At 35.2% G+C, this 10,222-nt stretch overlaps 1 protein-coding gene across 3 annotated transcripts; it reads left to right on the plus strand.

The window, feature by feature from the left end:
- Positions 1–4,793: 4,793 nt before the first annotated feature.
- LOC149530885 (aminotransferase-like protein FGM3) lies at positions 4,794–6,988 on the plus strand. 3 transcript variants are annotated; one of them, XM_089809697.1, is made up of 3 exons: positions 4,794–4,851; positions 5,043–5,154; positions 5,402–6,988. In XM_089809697.1, exon 3 carries the CDS (start codon positions 5,440–5,442, stop codon positions 6,823–6,825), a length of 1,386 nt encoding a protein of 461 aa, XP_089665823.1. In that variant the 5' UTR covers positions 4,794–4,851; positions 5,043–5,154; positions 5,402–5,439; the 3' UTR covers positions 6,826–6,988. The 3 variants fall into 3 exon arrangements, with proteins under 3 accessions (XP_089665823.1, XP_089665822.1, XP_089665821.1); XM_089809696.1 differs by having other exon boundaries at positions 4,845–4,941; XM_089809695.1 differs by lacking the exon at positions 4,794–4,851 and having other exon boundaries at positions 5,118–5,259.
- Positions 6,989–10,222: the final 3,234 nt, after the last annotated feature.

Consider the following 10,222-nt stretch of genomic DNA (forward strand, 5'->3'; position numbering starts at 1 on the left):
GAACATGCAACTCATGAGTACTATTAATGAAATACTTTACCCTTGAAGGGTATTTTGAAGTTTCTTATTGTTATCATATGTCCCTCCTCAATCATTTTCATAATGGTGATTTGACTTCATTTCCATTCTATTTTATTCACTCTCTAGATTTTTTCCTCATTGATATTCATGAGCATAACAAACAATAAAAAATTACACTATCCTCCATTATGGGCTCATTTTGATTCATTTAAATTTTCACCTTTCTTTATGCCCTCCATGCATTATCTCTATTCAAGGAGCCCCATCATCCCTATGCCCACCCCTTGGTCGTATTGTGGACTTCCTTAGAGCTAGTAAGAAGAAGGGCATTAAATATCTGAAAACCCAACACACCTCTGCCCAGATTTCAACCTCTAGTGAGTTCTCCCTAAAAATTTCTAATAAAAAATATAAGGACCCACCTAGCCCCTCCAAGCCCCAAAAATGTTTCAAAAGACAAATTTCACAAAATTTTCTTAGATGTTGAAAGTACGGAAAAAACTAGCATCACCTGCTCCACAAGGATCTCTACCAAACCTTAGGGAAAGGATAAAGCTATCGAACAAGATTTTGTGGAGGAGAAGGTCTCTAGTGAGTTTAAAAGCCTTGAAAACAAAGGGTTAGAGAAGGATACTTGTAGTAGTTCTACCCATGTCTCTACAAGTGTTAAAACTAAAACCGTGGACATTACTAAAAAACCTAAGGTGGGAATCAAAGTCAATTCCTCCCTTAACACCACCTCCCTTGTTCAAACTATTCATAATAAAGATAAGGCTATCAGAGATGGTGAATGTGTGTCATGTTCTAATTAAAATGAAATTTAAAAAATAAAAATGACACTTTGAAAACCTAGAGGATAGCTTCGAGGCACTATCCAAATGAATCCTCAATGTTATGCATTCATCAACTACTACTCTATCTCTCATAGGATGAAATTTGGGTGTGAAGGAAAATTACAATGAAGCCTCCATGGAAAAGAAAATTCATGTTCTCTTTCTTCATCCTGATGATGGATCACAGAGTGTGATCTGAAATGTTGATGCAAAAAAAACAACACAATCAAATCTAGAAAAATTCTAAGCACTCCATGGAATTGTTAAAAAATCTCACTTATGATTAGACATGAGCAATGCACTAGTCCAAGTTCAGAAAACAAAAGAAGAATAAATAATCTATTTTGATTAACATTATCAAATTTCCACAATCCATTACTAATGAGAGCAATGTTTCTGGATTAGATTGTGTGAGTTTTTTTAGCATCAACGTTTCAAATCATACTACATGATCCATCATCAAAAAGAGAGAATACCAGAATATGATATATCATATTCTCTCTTTTTGATGATGGATCATGTAGTATGATCCGAAATGTTGATGCTAAAAAAACTCACACAATCTAATCCAGAAACATTGCTCTCATTAATATATTTTGATGTTTAGTTCCAAATTTTTTGGTGCTCGTGTTTTTAGGAGACTAATTCCCTTTTAGGCTTAATTGTCTATAATTAATACTTTCTTTTGGGTCTATAGCTTGTTAAATATTTATTTTTTTAAACCTTATGTGACACCTCAGACTTATAGTCTCTTACTGATTCAACCCCTCGTGACCTATAAACAAAAACTTTGCTAATTACTTTACTAAGTTTGACTTGATTATGGTGAAAGCATTATAGTTTAGACTTTTGGTATATGATTATGCAGGTTATTGTTATGGTGATGTTAGCCTTGAGTACCTTTTTATGACTAACAGGCATATTATAGCTTTATTGTTTTTTTATATTAAGTAGCTAAATGTTTGTCCTCACTTTTTTCATTTGACTACTTTCATATCAAGAATATTATAAGGTAATATGATTTCATACATTTTCTAAAAGAGAAAATTAAAGTACCTATTAAAAGTTAGTCAGCTTTCAAAATGACATAAATGAAGGTGTCAATCTAATGTTAGTATTTTTTTTAAAGTAGTTTTTTAAATATATAACTGATTTTAGTTTAGAAAAATCAAGTTATTTTTTATAAATTAAATTAAATTAAATTCATTTTCTTATAATTAAATAGCTTAAACTACATACTTTTAATAATTGAAAGTACTATTTGCATTAATTAATTTATTTTCAACAAAAATATTTAATTAAAAACAATAACTAGACTTAAAACTATCAAAAATTTTAAAACAGGAATTGGATCTTTGAACATTAACACGTCCTTTTAATGTCCCTGAGGAGGAGGATGATGACACTAACTTTGAGGAGAGTGACAAGAACTTAGGGGATGACTAGGAGAAGGGGAAAGATGAAACATACAAAGAGGTGGAGAAATGGGATGATACCCTAGATGGTACTTGGGATTTTGAGGTGGACAATCCCATTAAGGACGCCTCCCTTGACCCCACCCATGTCTCTGCTACCATCACCTAGACTCCAACTGACAACCAGGAGAACTCCAAAACTGTGATTGACTCCCCTGACACCATCTCCTCCCTAGTTAAAAAAGATGATCTGGTAAACCTAAAGGCCCCCATTGACAATCTTGGGATGCAGGATAGCAACAAAGCTCTGGTGAACAACAAAGCTTTACAATTTGGAATGAAGGAAAAATGGGAGGTTGCCACAAGGATCTCTAGGAGCTCAAAGACAAGTGCAATGGTGTGGAGGAGGGCTTCCCCCTATTTTCAAAATTCACCCTTAAGGTGATTCATGTAGCTGCCACTACTCTTCAACTATTGGCTAATGTGTCAAAGGAGGATAGCTTGGGGAAGGAGGACTTGAAGCTTCTCTATGGCTTCCTTGCTGTAGATTGGGCCAAGGTGCTCCTAGCTGGAAAATGAAAGAAAAACGATGCCACTTAGTGGCCTTTTGTTTTCTGTTGTGTTTGGTACTTTGTTAGTTTTCACTCTCCATCATTTGGTGATGGTTTTGTTTTTTTGGTTAAAGTTAATTCTGGGCTATAGGTGGTATGATGTGATGGCCACCTATATTTTTTTTGATAAACTGTTAAACTCTACTAGTTCTATGGGTTGGATCCCTAGTACTTTTAATTACCATTATTCTATTACTTTTATTTTTGATGTAAATCGTTAAGGGTGTTGTGTGTGGTTGTCTGTTGGTTGTTGGTTGTGTCACCACTGTTGCAAAGGGTTAGCGCCCTAGTTTTGGTTGCTTTTATATCAAAAACAAGTCCTCTTAATGTCTTTCATTTTACATTTTACAATACATATTGATTGTCATTTTTTCTAATAATTCTTTTAAAATTTTAATATTTAATCAATATAAGATAAATATAAGTTAGAAATATTTACCAAACATTTGCAAATCTCTAAATTCGTGTCTTATAAAATGATTTAAATTATAGAAAAAATAATAATAAATTACGAATTTATATTTTGTAAAGTAATATTTTAAATTGTTAAAAATGTTATTCATAATAAATTTGGATAGTTTATTAATAAATTGAAGTGTCACATAGTGGTAAGTAGGAGATAATTTCTACAGCAAGTGAAATTGTGATATTGCTGTCAGGATTTAACTATGCAAAAATTACACAGTTAAATCCTGATAGCAATATCACAATTTGACTTGATGTGGAAATTATCTCCTACTTATCAATTGATGAGCTTAAGGGGCTTTCTAATGAATGGTTCATAAGGCACAACACCTGGTGAAGGTTTTGCAAATGGGGTTGCAAGCTTTGGGTTTAACCATGGAGGAAACTCTGTAGTTAAGTGTGCTCAAGCTAGAGTAGTACTGGGATGGGTGACCTCCTGAGAAGTCTTGGTGCTTCACCCCTGTGAGCATCACCTAGATCAAATGAGTGCTAAATTTTCCATTTATTCTCATGAGAAATGGATTCATGTTGAATCACTACTCATGAAACATGGGTCAATGAGTTTGACTCAAAATCACACAGTTAAATCCTGATAGCAATATCACAATTTCACTTGCTGTGGAAATTATCTCCTACTTATCAATTGATGAGCTTAAGGGGCTTTCTAATGAATGGTTCATAAGGCACAACACCTGGTGAAGGTTTTACAAATGGGGTTGCAAGCTTTAGGTTTAACCATGGAGGAAACTCCGTAGTTAAGTGCGCTCAGGCTGGAGTAGTACTGGGATGGGTGACCTCCCAGGAAGTCTTGGTGCTTCACCACTGTGAGCATCACCTAGATCCAATGAGTGCTAAGTGTTCCATTTATTCTTATGAGAGATGGATTCATGTTGAATCACTACTCATGAAACATGGGTCAATGAGTTTAACTCAAAATCACAAATCCAGTGCTAAGTGTTCCATTTATTCTCATGAGAGATGGATTCATGTTGAATCACTACTCATGAAACATAGGTCAATGAGTTTAACTCAAAATCACAAATCCTGATAGCAATATTACAAGTGTCACATAGTTTTAAAAAATTCAACTTGTGCAAATACCTACCATGCTTTATACTGCAATAGTCTTATTAGTTTTTTAGTCAAATTCATTGACTTGTGTTTCATTAGAAATCCATCTTTAATCAGAATAAATAAAACAGTTAGCATTCATTCAATGTAAGTGATGCTCATAGAGTGAAGCAGGGAGATTTGTCTACTCCCACTCGAACGAACTCAATTAAAGAGTTCCCTCTATGATTAACTTACTCTTAAAACCTTCAAAATAATCTGATGCACAGACAATCTTGTTTTGTTTCCTTCTAGTAGTACTTTCACAGCGGACAAATGATTCGCCACTTTTTAATTCCTTTATTAAAATAGTTTGATTTGCCGCAATAGATTCCCCGTCAAAATCGAGGAAGTTCAAAAACCTATTATCTCGAAAAGAAAAATCCACTTTCATTAGTAAAAATTTAAGGCACTCTAGATTTAGATTTTTTGGTTCAGTAATTTTGATTTTGTATAAACGTTAATGGAAGATCTCTCCCAATTTAAGTAAAAATTAGATTACTGCTTAACTCTTAATTTTGCAAATGGATTTTACCTGGTTAAAAGAATCTTTATTCATATTTTCTCGTCATTATTTGTGCTTACAGAAGTTTTATCCCAATCTCTTCCCCCATTGGAGTATCCGTCGAGTAGAGTCATGATAAGAATGTTTGTGGGAGAAGCACCACCATAATCAAAAGACTGAGAAGCCATTAAAGGGTAATACTACTTTCTCCGTCTCAATCCTTCGAGGAATTTAAATTGGTTGTAGTAATATGTTTACACAATTATCATCTGTTCCCGTACGCCCAATTTTCTGTTCTGGTTCATGGCATCTCCCAATCTGATTTTCTTTTTGCTTCTGCATGTGTTTGATTTGATTGTCTCATTTTATTGAAGTCTGAATTGGGTATGATAGTGAAATTGTATATCTATATGGTTAATTAATCATGATTTTGTGTTATAGGTCTTCCAAGGCTTCAACAACCAGGTTTCTCAGTAAACATGAACAAGGTACAGGCAGTCTCAGATAACACCCAAATGGATGCGGTCTACAACAGGCTCAGGAAGCATTTCTCCTACTTTGATACAGAAAAAAACCCTAATCTTCCAATTTTCATGGAAAATGCGGGGGGCAGCCAGTGTCCTGAAATGGTGATAGATTCCATTTCTGATTATATGAGATCTAAGTATGTTCAACTAGGGGCCGGATATGAACTTTCCATGAGAGCAAAAGAGGTGGTAGATTCTGCTCATAGTTTCATGAAGACCTTTATGAACGCCGATGAAATTGGAGAGGTTGCATTTGGACCTTCGGCTTCTCAACTTTTGGAAAATCTGAGTAGTTGCTACTTGAATTTTGTGGAGGAAGGAGATGAGGTGATTGTTCATGGGGCCAATCATGAAGCAAATGCTGGTCCGTGGATTAAACTCGCAGAGGAGAAAGGGCTGAAGCTCAAGTTTTGGACTGTGAATGAAGATTTCAGCTCAGATTTGGAATCTCTTGGTAAGCTCTTATCCACCAGTACTAGAATCTTAGCAGTTGCACATGTTTCCAACATTTTGGGCGAAATCATGGATTTGGAAAAATTAGTGGGATTTGTTAGGGAGAAAGTAGGATCCAAGAAAACCAGAGTGATTGTAGATGGTGTGGCCTTTGCCCCACATAGAGCAATTGATGTAGCAAAGTGGGGTGTTGATTGGTATGTTTTTAGCTCATATAAGGTTTGCGGGCCTCACATGGCTGTTCTCTTTGGAACCAATGATGCCTTCAATGAAATCAAAGATGAAATGCCCAATTTCTTTTTCGTCCCCAGTCATAATTTCACCAGTAAATTTGAACTTGGATGCCTTAACCATGAGGGTTGTGCAGGGATTCTTGCACTGAAACAGTATCTAAAACTTCTGGCGCAGGAAGAAGAGTCCTTAAATTTGGATGGTTCTGACTCGATTGAAAATGTTCAAAAACATTTATCCGCCATGAAAGTTGAGGATACTTCATTCTTTGATAGAGGGTTAGTCGAGGCTTCTTTCCGCACGGTTAAATTGTTGGAGAAACCCTTGCAAAGTGCATTGGTTAACTATCTTAGATCAAGATCAGATGTGCGAATCGTAGGACCTCTTACAGCAGATGGAGAATGCAGGGTTCCCACCATCTCTTTTGTCCACAGGAGTAAGAAATCATCTGACATTGCTCAAGATCTTCACAAAAAGGGTTTTGCAATTAGAAATGGTAATATGTATTCTTACAGACTTATCTCAGCTTTATGCTCATCTGGACTTCTATTCGAGAACAATGTGAGCGAGGGTGTAGTGAGAATTTCAATGATACATTACAATACTCCTTCTGAGGTTTCTTATCTCATCTCTTGCTTGGATGAAATTCTGTAACTGGCCATATAAATAGATGTGTAAATAACACTTCTTTTATGAGGACCTCAATGGCATCTCGGAGGAATCGTCTTACTCAATTGCAGTACTTTTCATTTTCTGCTTTCAAAATAAATTGAACTTCTGCCCTCGACTATCTTGAGGTTAGAGGATTTAAGCTCAATAGTGCATAATGTTTACATGAAACAATTTTAGGATTGATGACATTTATTTTCCATATTTCTTAGTAGTTCGATTTATTGCTTCTGGCTTAGACTGCGAGTGTTTTGTTTATATCAATATTTCGGATCAAATACTGTGATCCAACATCAGGATGATAGATAGCTCACGGAGTAGAAAGTTGTTTTGTTTGCATCAACATTTTGGATCACGCAGTGTTGTTTTGTTTGCATGAGGGTTTCGGATCACACTTTGTGATCCATCATTAGAAAGACAGATTTTATCTATCATTCTGACAATAGATCACAGAGTGTGATCATCCTGATGATGGATCATAGAGTATGATAAAAAATGTTGATAGAAACAAAATTCGCACTACTTAAGCCAGAAGCAGTAACTTGAACAATTTGAGGACTCGAATTGTATAAAATGTATCTTAATTAACACTAATTTATAGGCTAAATTTGTACTTGTAATCATGACAGTAATGCTTATGCAGTGTTTCTTCTCTACTAATTTTAGTTAATAGTGCTTTAGCAGTAGCTTGGCACTAGAGTCTCAACTTTTTTTCCTCCCTGGGTTGTATGTAAATCTTTTGAAGCAACATATATGAAAAAGAGAATTTGATGATCATCACAGATAGATCATACTGTTTGGTGCAGGGCTATCATTTACTTCTAGTTGTGTATGTTATTCATCTATTGCCTGCTGGTAATTGCTGATTGTCTTCCCATAAGGCCTCTTTTCTGTATTTTAAAATTTGCATAAAACATTTTTCTTTTGGGTGTGAACTCTCTTGAATGTCTTTCCAGGTGCAAGGACAAATATGCACAGCACAGTATTTTAATTGCTGTAGGAGATAAACAAATAGCCCAGTTCACACATTAGGCTTTATGGCAACACTTGATCTTTAAAGTTGGAACCATTAAACTAACGTAGAATTACAGAGTTAGATTCAGAAACAATTAGCCAATGTTGCCTTTGAGTTTTAAGCTTGCAAGATTCCAAAATGTATACTGACAATATCTGCTACTTTTCTTTCAAGATCTCTGCTGGAAAAGATATTAAGAGTGTTTAATATATTTCAATTCAGCAGGCTCAAGGGCCCCTGGAAAATTTGGTTAACGTTACAAACCAAAAAAAAATACATATGTAATAATCTTATGACGGGACATATTCTTTTCTGTCTATCTATGTATGGATAGATTCAGTAATTTTTACAAGGTTGAAGTTAGGGCTAACAGTGAAATTGCTTCTTCAATAGTAGGGCTAATCCAACATGCATGGTCAGAACTAACGTTATTAACTTATTTGGTATGGCCAAACACAGGAGGACAATGAAAGACTTACCATTCATGAAACTGTCAAAAAGCTAAGAAAACTCATGCATCTGTCATTTAGGAGGATATTTTTATGTGTCTTTTAATCTCTACGAGTCGTGGTTATTTTTTGTAGGATTTGACCCATGTGTGTTTTTAAGTCACCTCAAGATGAAATCTTTGAGTATATTGTATTGTCTCCTGAAGAAGAAGAAAAAATGAAAAAACAGTAAGCAATTTTCCAGAGATTTAGTTTATTGGTTTGACAAAAATTACTTGCCCATAGAAGTTCATAATAGCATAAATTCATTATGCATTGGTCTTGCATGTAAGATCAGATTGATAATATAATACAATGAAAGCTTTCACATATGCACACACACTGATCTGTGGTCGGGTGAGTTAAATATCATCCAATTCACCTCTGCAACCAAACTCTCTTTCATGCCATGGCATGTCACAGCACACTCTGCTTCCACAGATGAAAGGAAAACAGTCAAAATGCACCTTGCCACTCTGTAAAACTAAAAGTCTCAACCTCTATTTAACAGGAAGAAATATATCAATGTCAATCTCCGCTCATATACCCAACAAGATACAATATACCCTTTTGAGCTTCCACTTAATGTGATAGTGTAATTGTTACCAAGATATCTTCTTCGCTGCTGCTTAATTGTTTTCTCAAAATCACTTGAAAACTGACTCAAAAATTCAAACACTTGTAAAATTAATGAAAAATACTTCATACATAGAACATTGCTTACTCAAAACTACTGAGACACATTCATATGAAACCATCTTGATACCCTCTGCCTGTTTCCTCATTTATAAGAAAACTGCCTTTAACATTTATAAGCCTGCTGTTATAAGGGGGTCTGCACAATTTCAGGAGTCTCTCCTAAAACTCGAACAATTTCAATCTCTATTTGGTGAGGCATGTCATCGTTTGTTGCTTGTTTCTTTCAAGTTTCTAGAGACTGGGGTACCTACCCCACATGGTAGTTTAACCTAAACCTATCACATACTCTAGTGAGAAAATTATTTCGCATAAGTTTGACAATGTCATTGTATCACACTTGACAATTGCTTCATTTATTTCGAGGTTAGACCAGTAATCAACTCACCCGTGTTTGATGTATATATTGGAATCAGCCTTTCATTCTACAAATCCTTCTGACTGAGGGAATTCATTTTAATTGCTGTCACAATGTTCTTGAGGATTGCTTGATGTCGTACAAAAGCTTGACTAATCTGCATGGTAAATGCTCTTTCACTGGCTACTCGTAGCCTTGTGCCTGTTTCATAAAGATTTCTTCTATTGTACAAAAACTCCACTAATGCGCCAGTTGAAGTTAGTCTTGCAAGTAAGGAAAAGACACGTTTTTTGCCGACCAAGTTTTAAAACAATCAACTGATTATTTTGGCTTGGAATCTGGATCTAAGCCTAAAATACAGTTTCTTAATCTGATGAATTCAATTCTTCTCTTTCAATTTTACGTTCAAGTGAGCATGCATACGAGATGATGAAAAAACTCATTGCACAAGTAACCACATACTGCACTTTCATGCTTCACAAAGGATCATCTACATTATGATCATTCTGCTCACTCTGTTCAGGCCGTGCTATTGGTGGTGTACAGTACTCAAGTGTGCATCTTGTAACCTAATTTGTATCCACTACTCTTAATGTACATTCTAAGCTAATTATAGTTTCCTTCCTTAACAATGAAGCTTTCAATGTATTCTGAATTCATCCAGCTGTGGAGCTGAGGTAGGCATTTACATTGTTTAAGAGCTATTGAAAGTGGTGAGTTGGGGATCAAATATTAGTCTTTCGTTTGATGAAACTCTGCAATTTGCAACTTTACAATTCCCTAGCTTTCATAGACTCACCCATGTTGCTATGTTATAATGAACAG

The sequence above is a fragment of the Cupressus sempervirens genome, chromosome 11 (genome assembly GCF_028749045.1).
Source record: "Cupressus sempervirens isolate cs-2001-9-10 chromosome 11, ASM2874904v1, whole genome shotgun sequence".
NCBI classification, from domain to species: Eukaryota; Viridiplantae; Streptophyta; class Pinopsida; order Cupressales; family Cupressaceae; genus Cupressus; species Cupressus sempervirens.

Excerpts from the sequence above, each read along its gene's own strand:
- LOC149530885 (XM_089809695.1), top strand. The coding sequence starts at position 5,211 with ATGTTTACACAATTATCATCTGTTCCCGTACGCCCAATTTTCTGTTCT. Across the intron at positions 5,260-5,401 it reads ACGCCCAATTTTCTGTTCTG|GTCTTCCAAGGCTTCAACAA; the intron begins GTTCATGGCATC and ends TTTGTGTTATAG.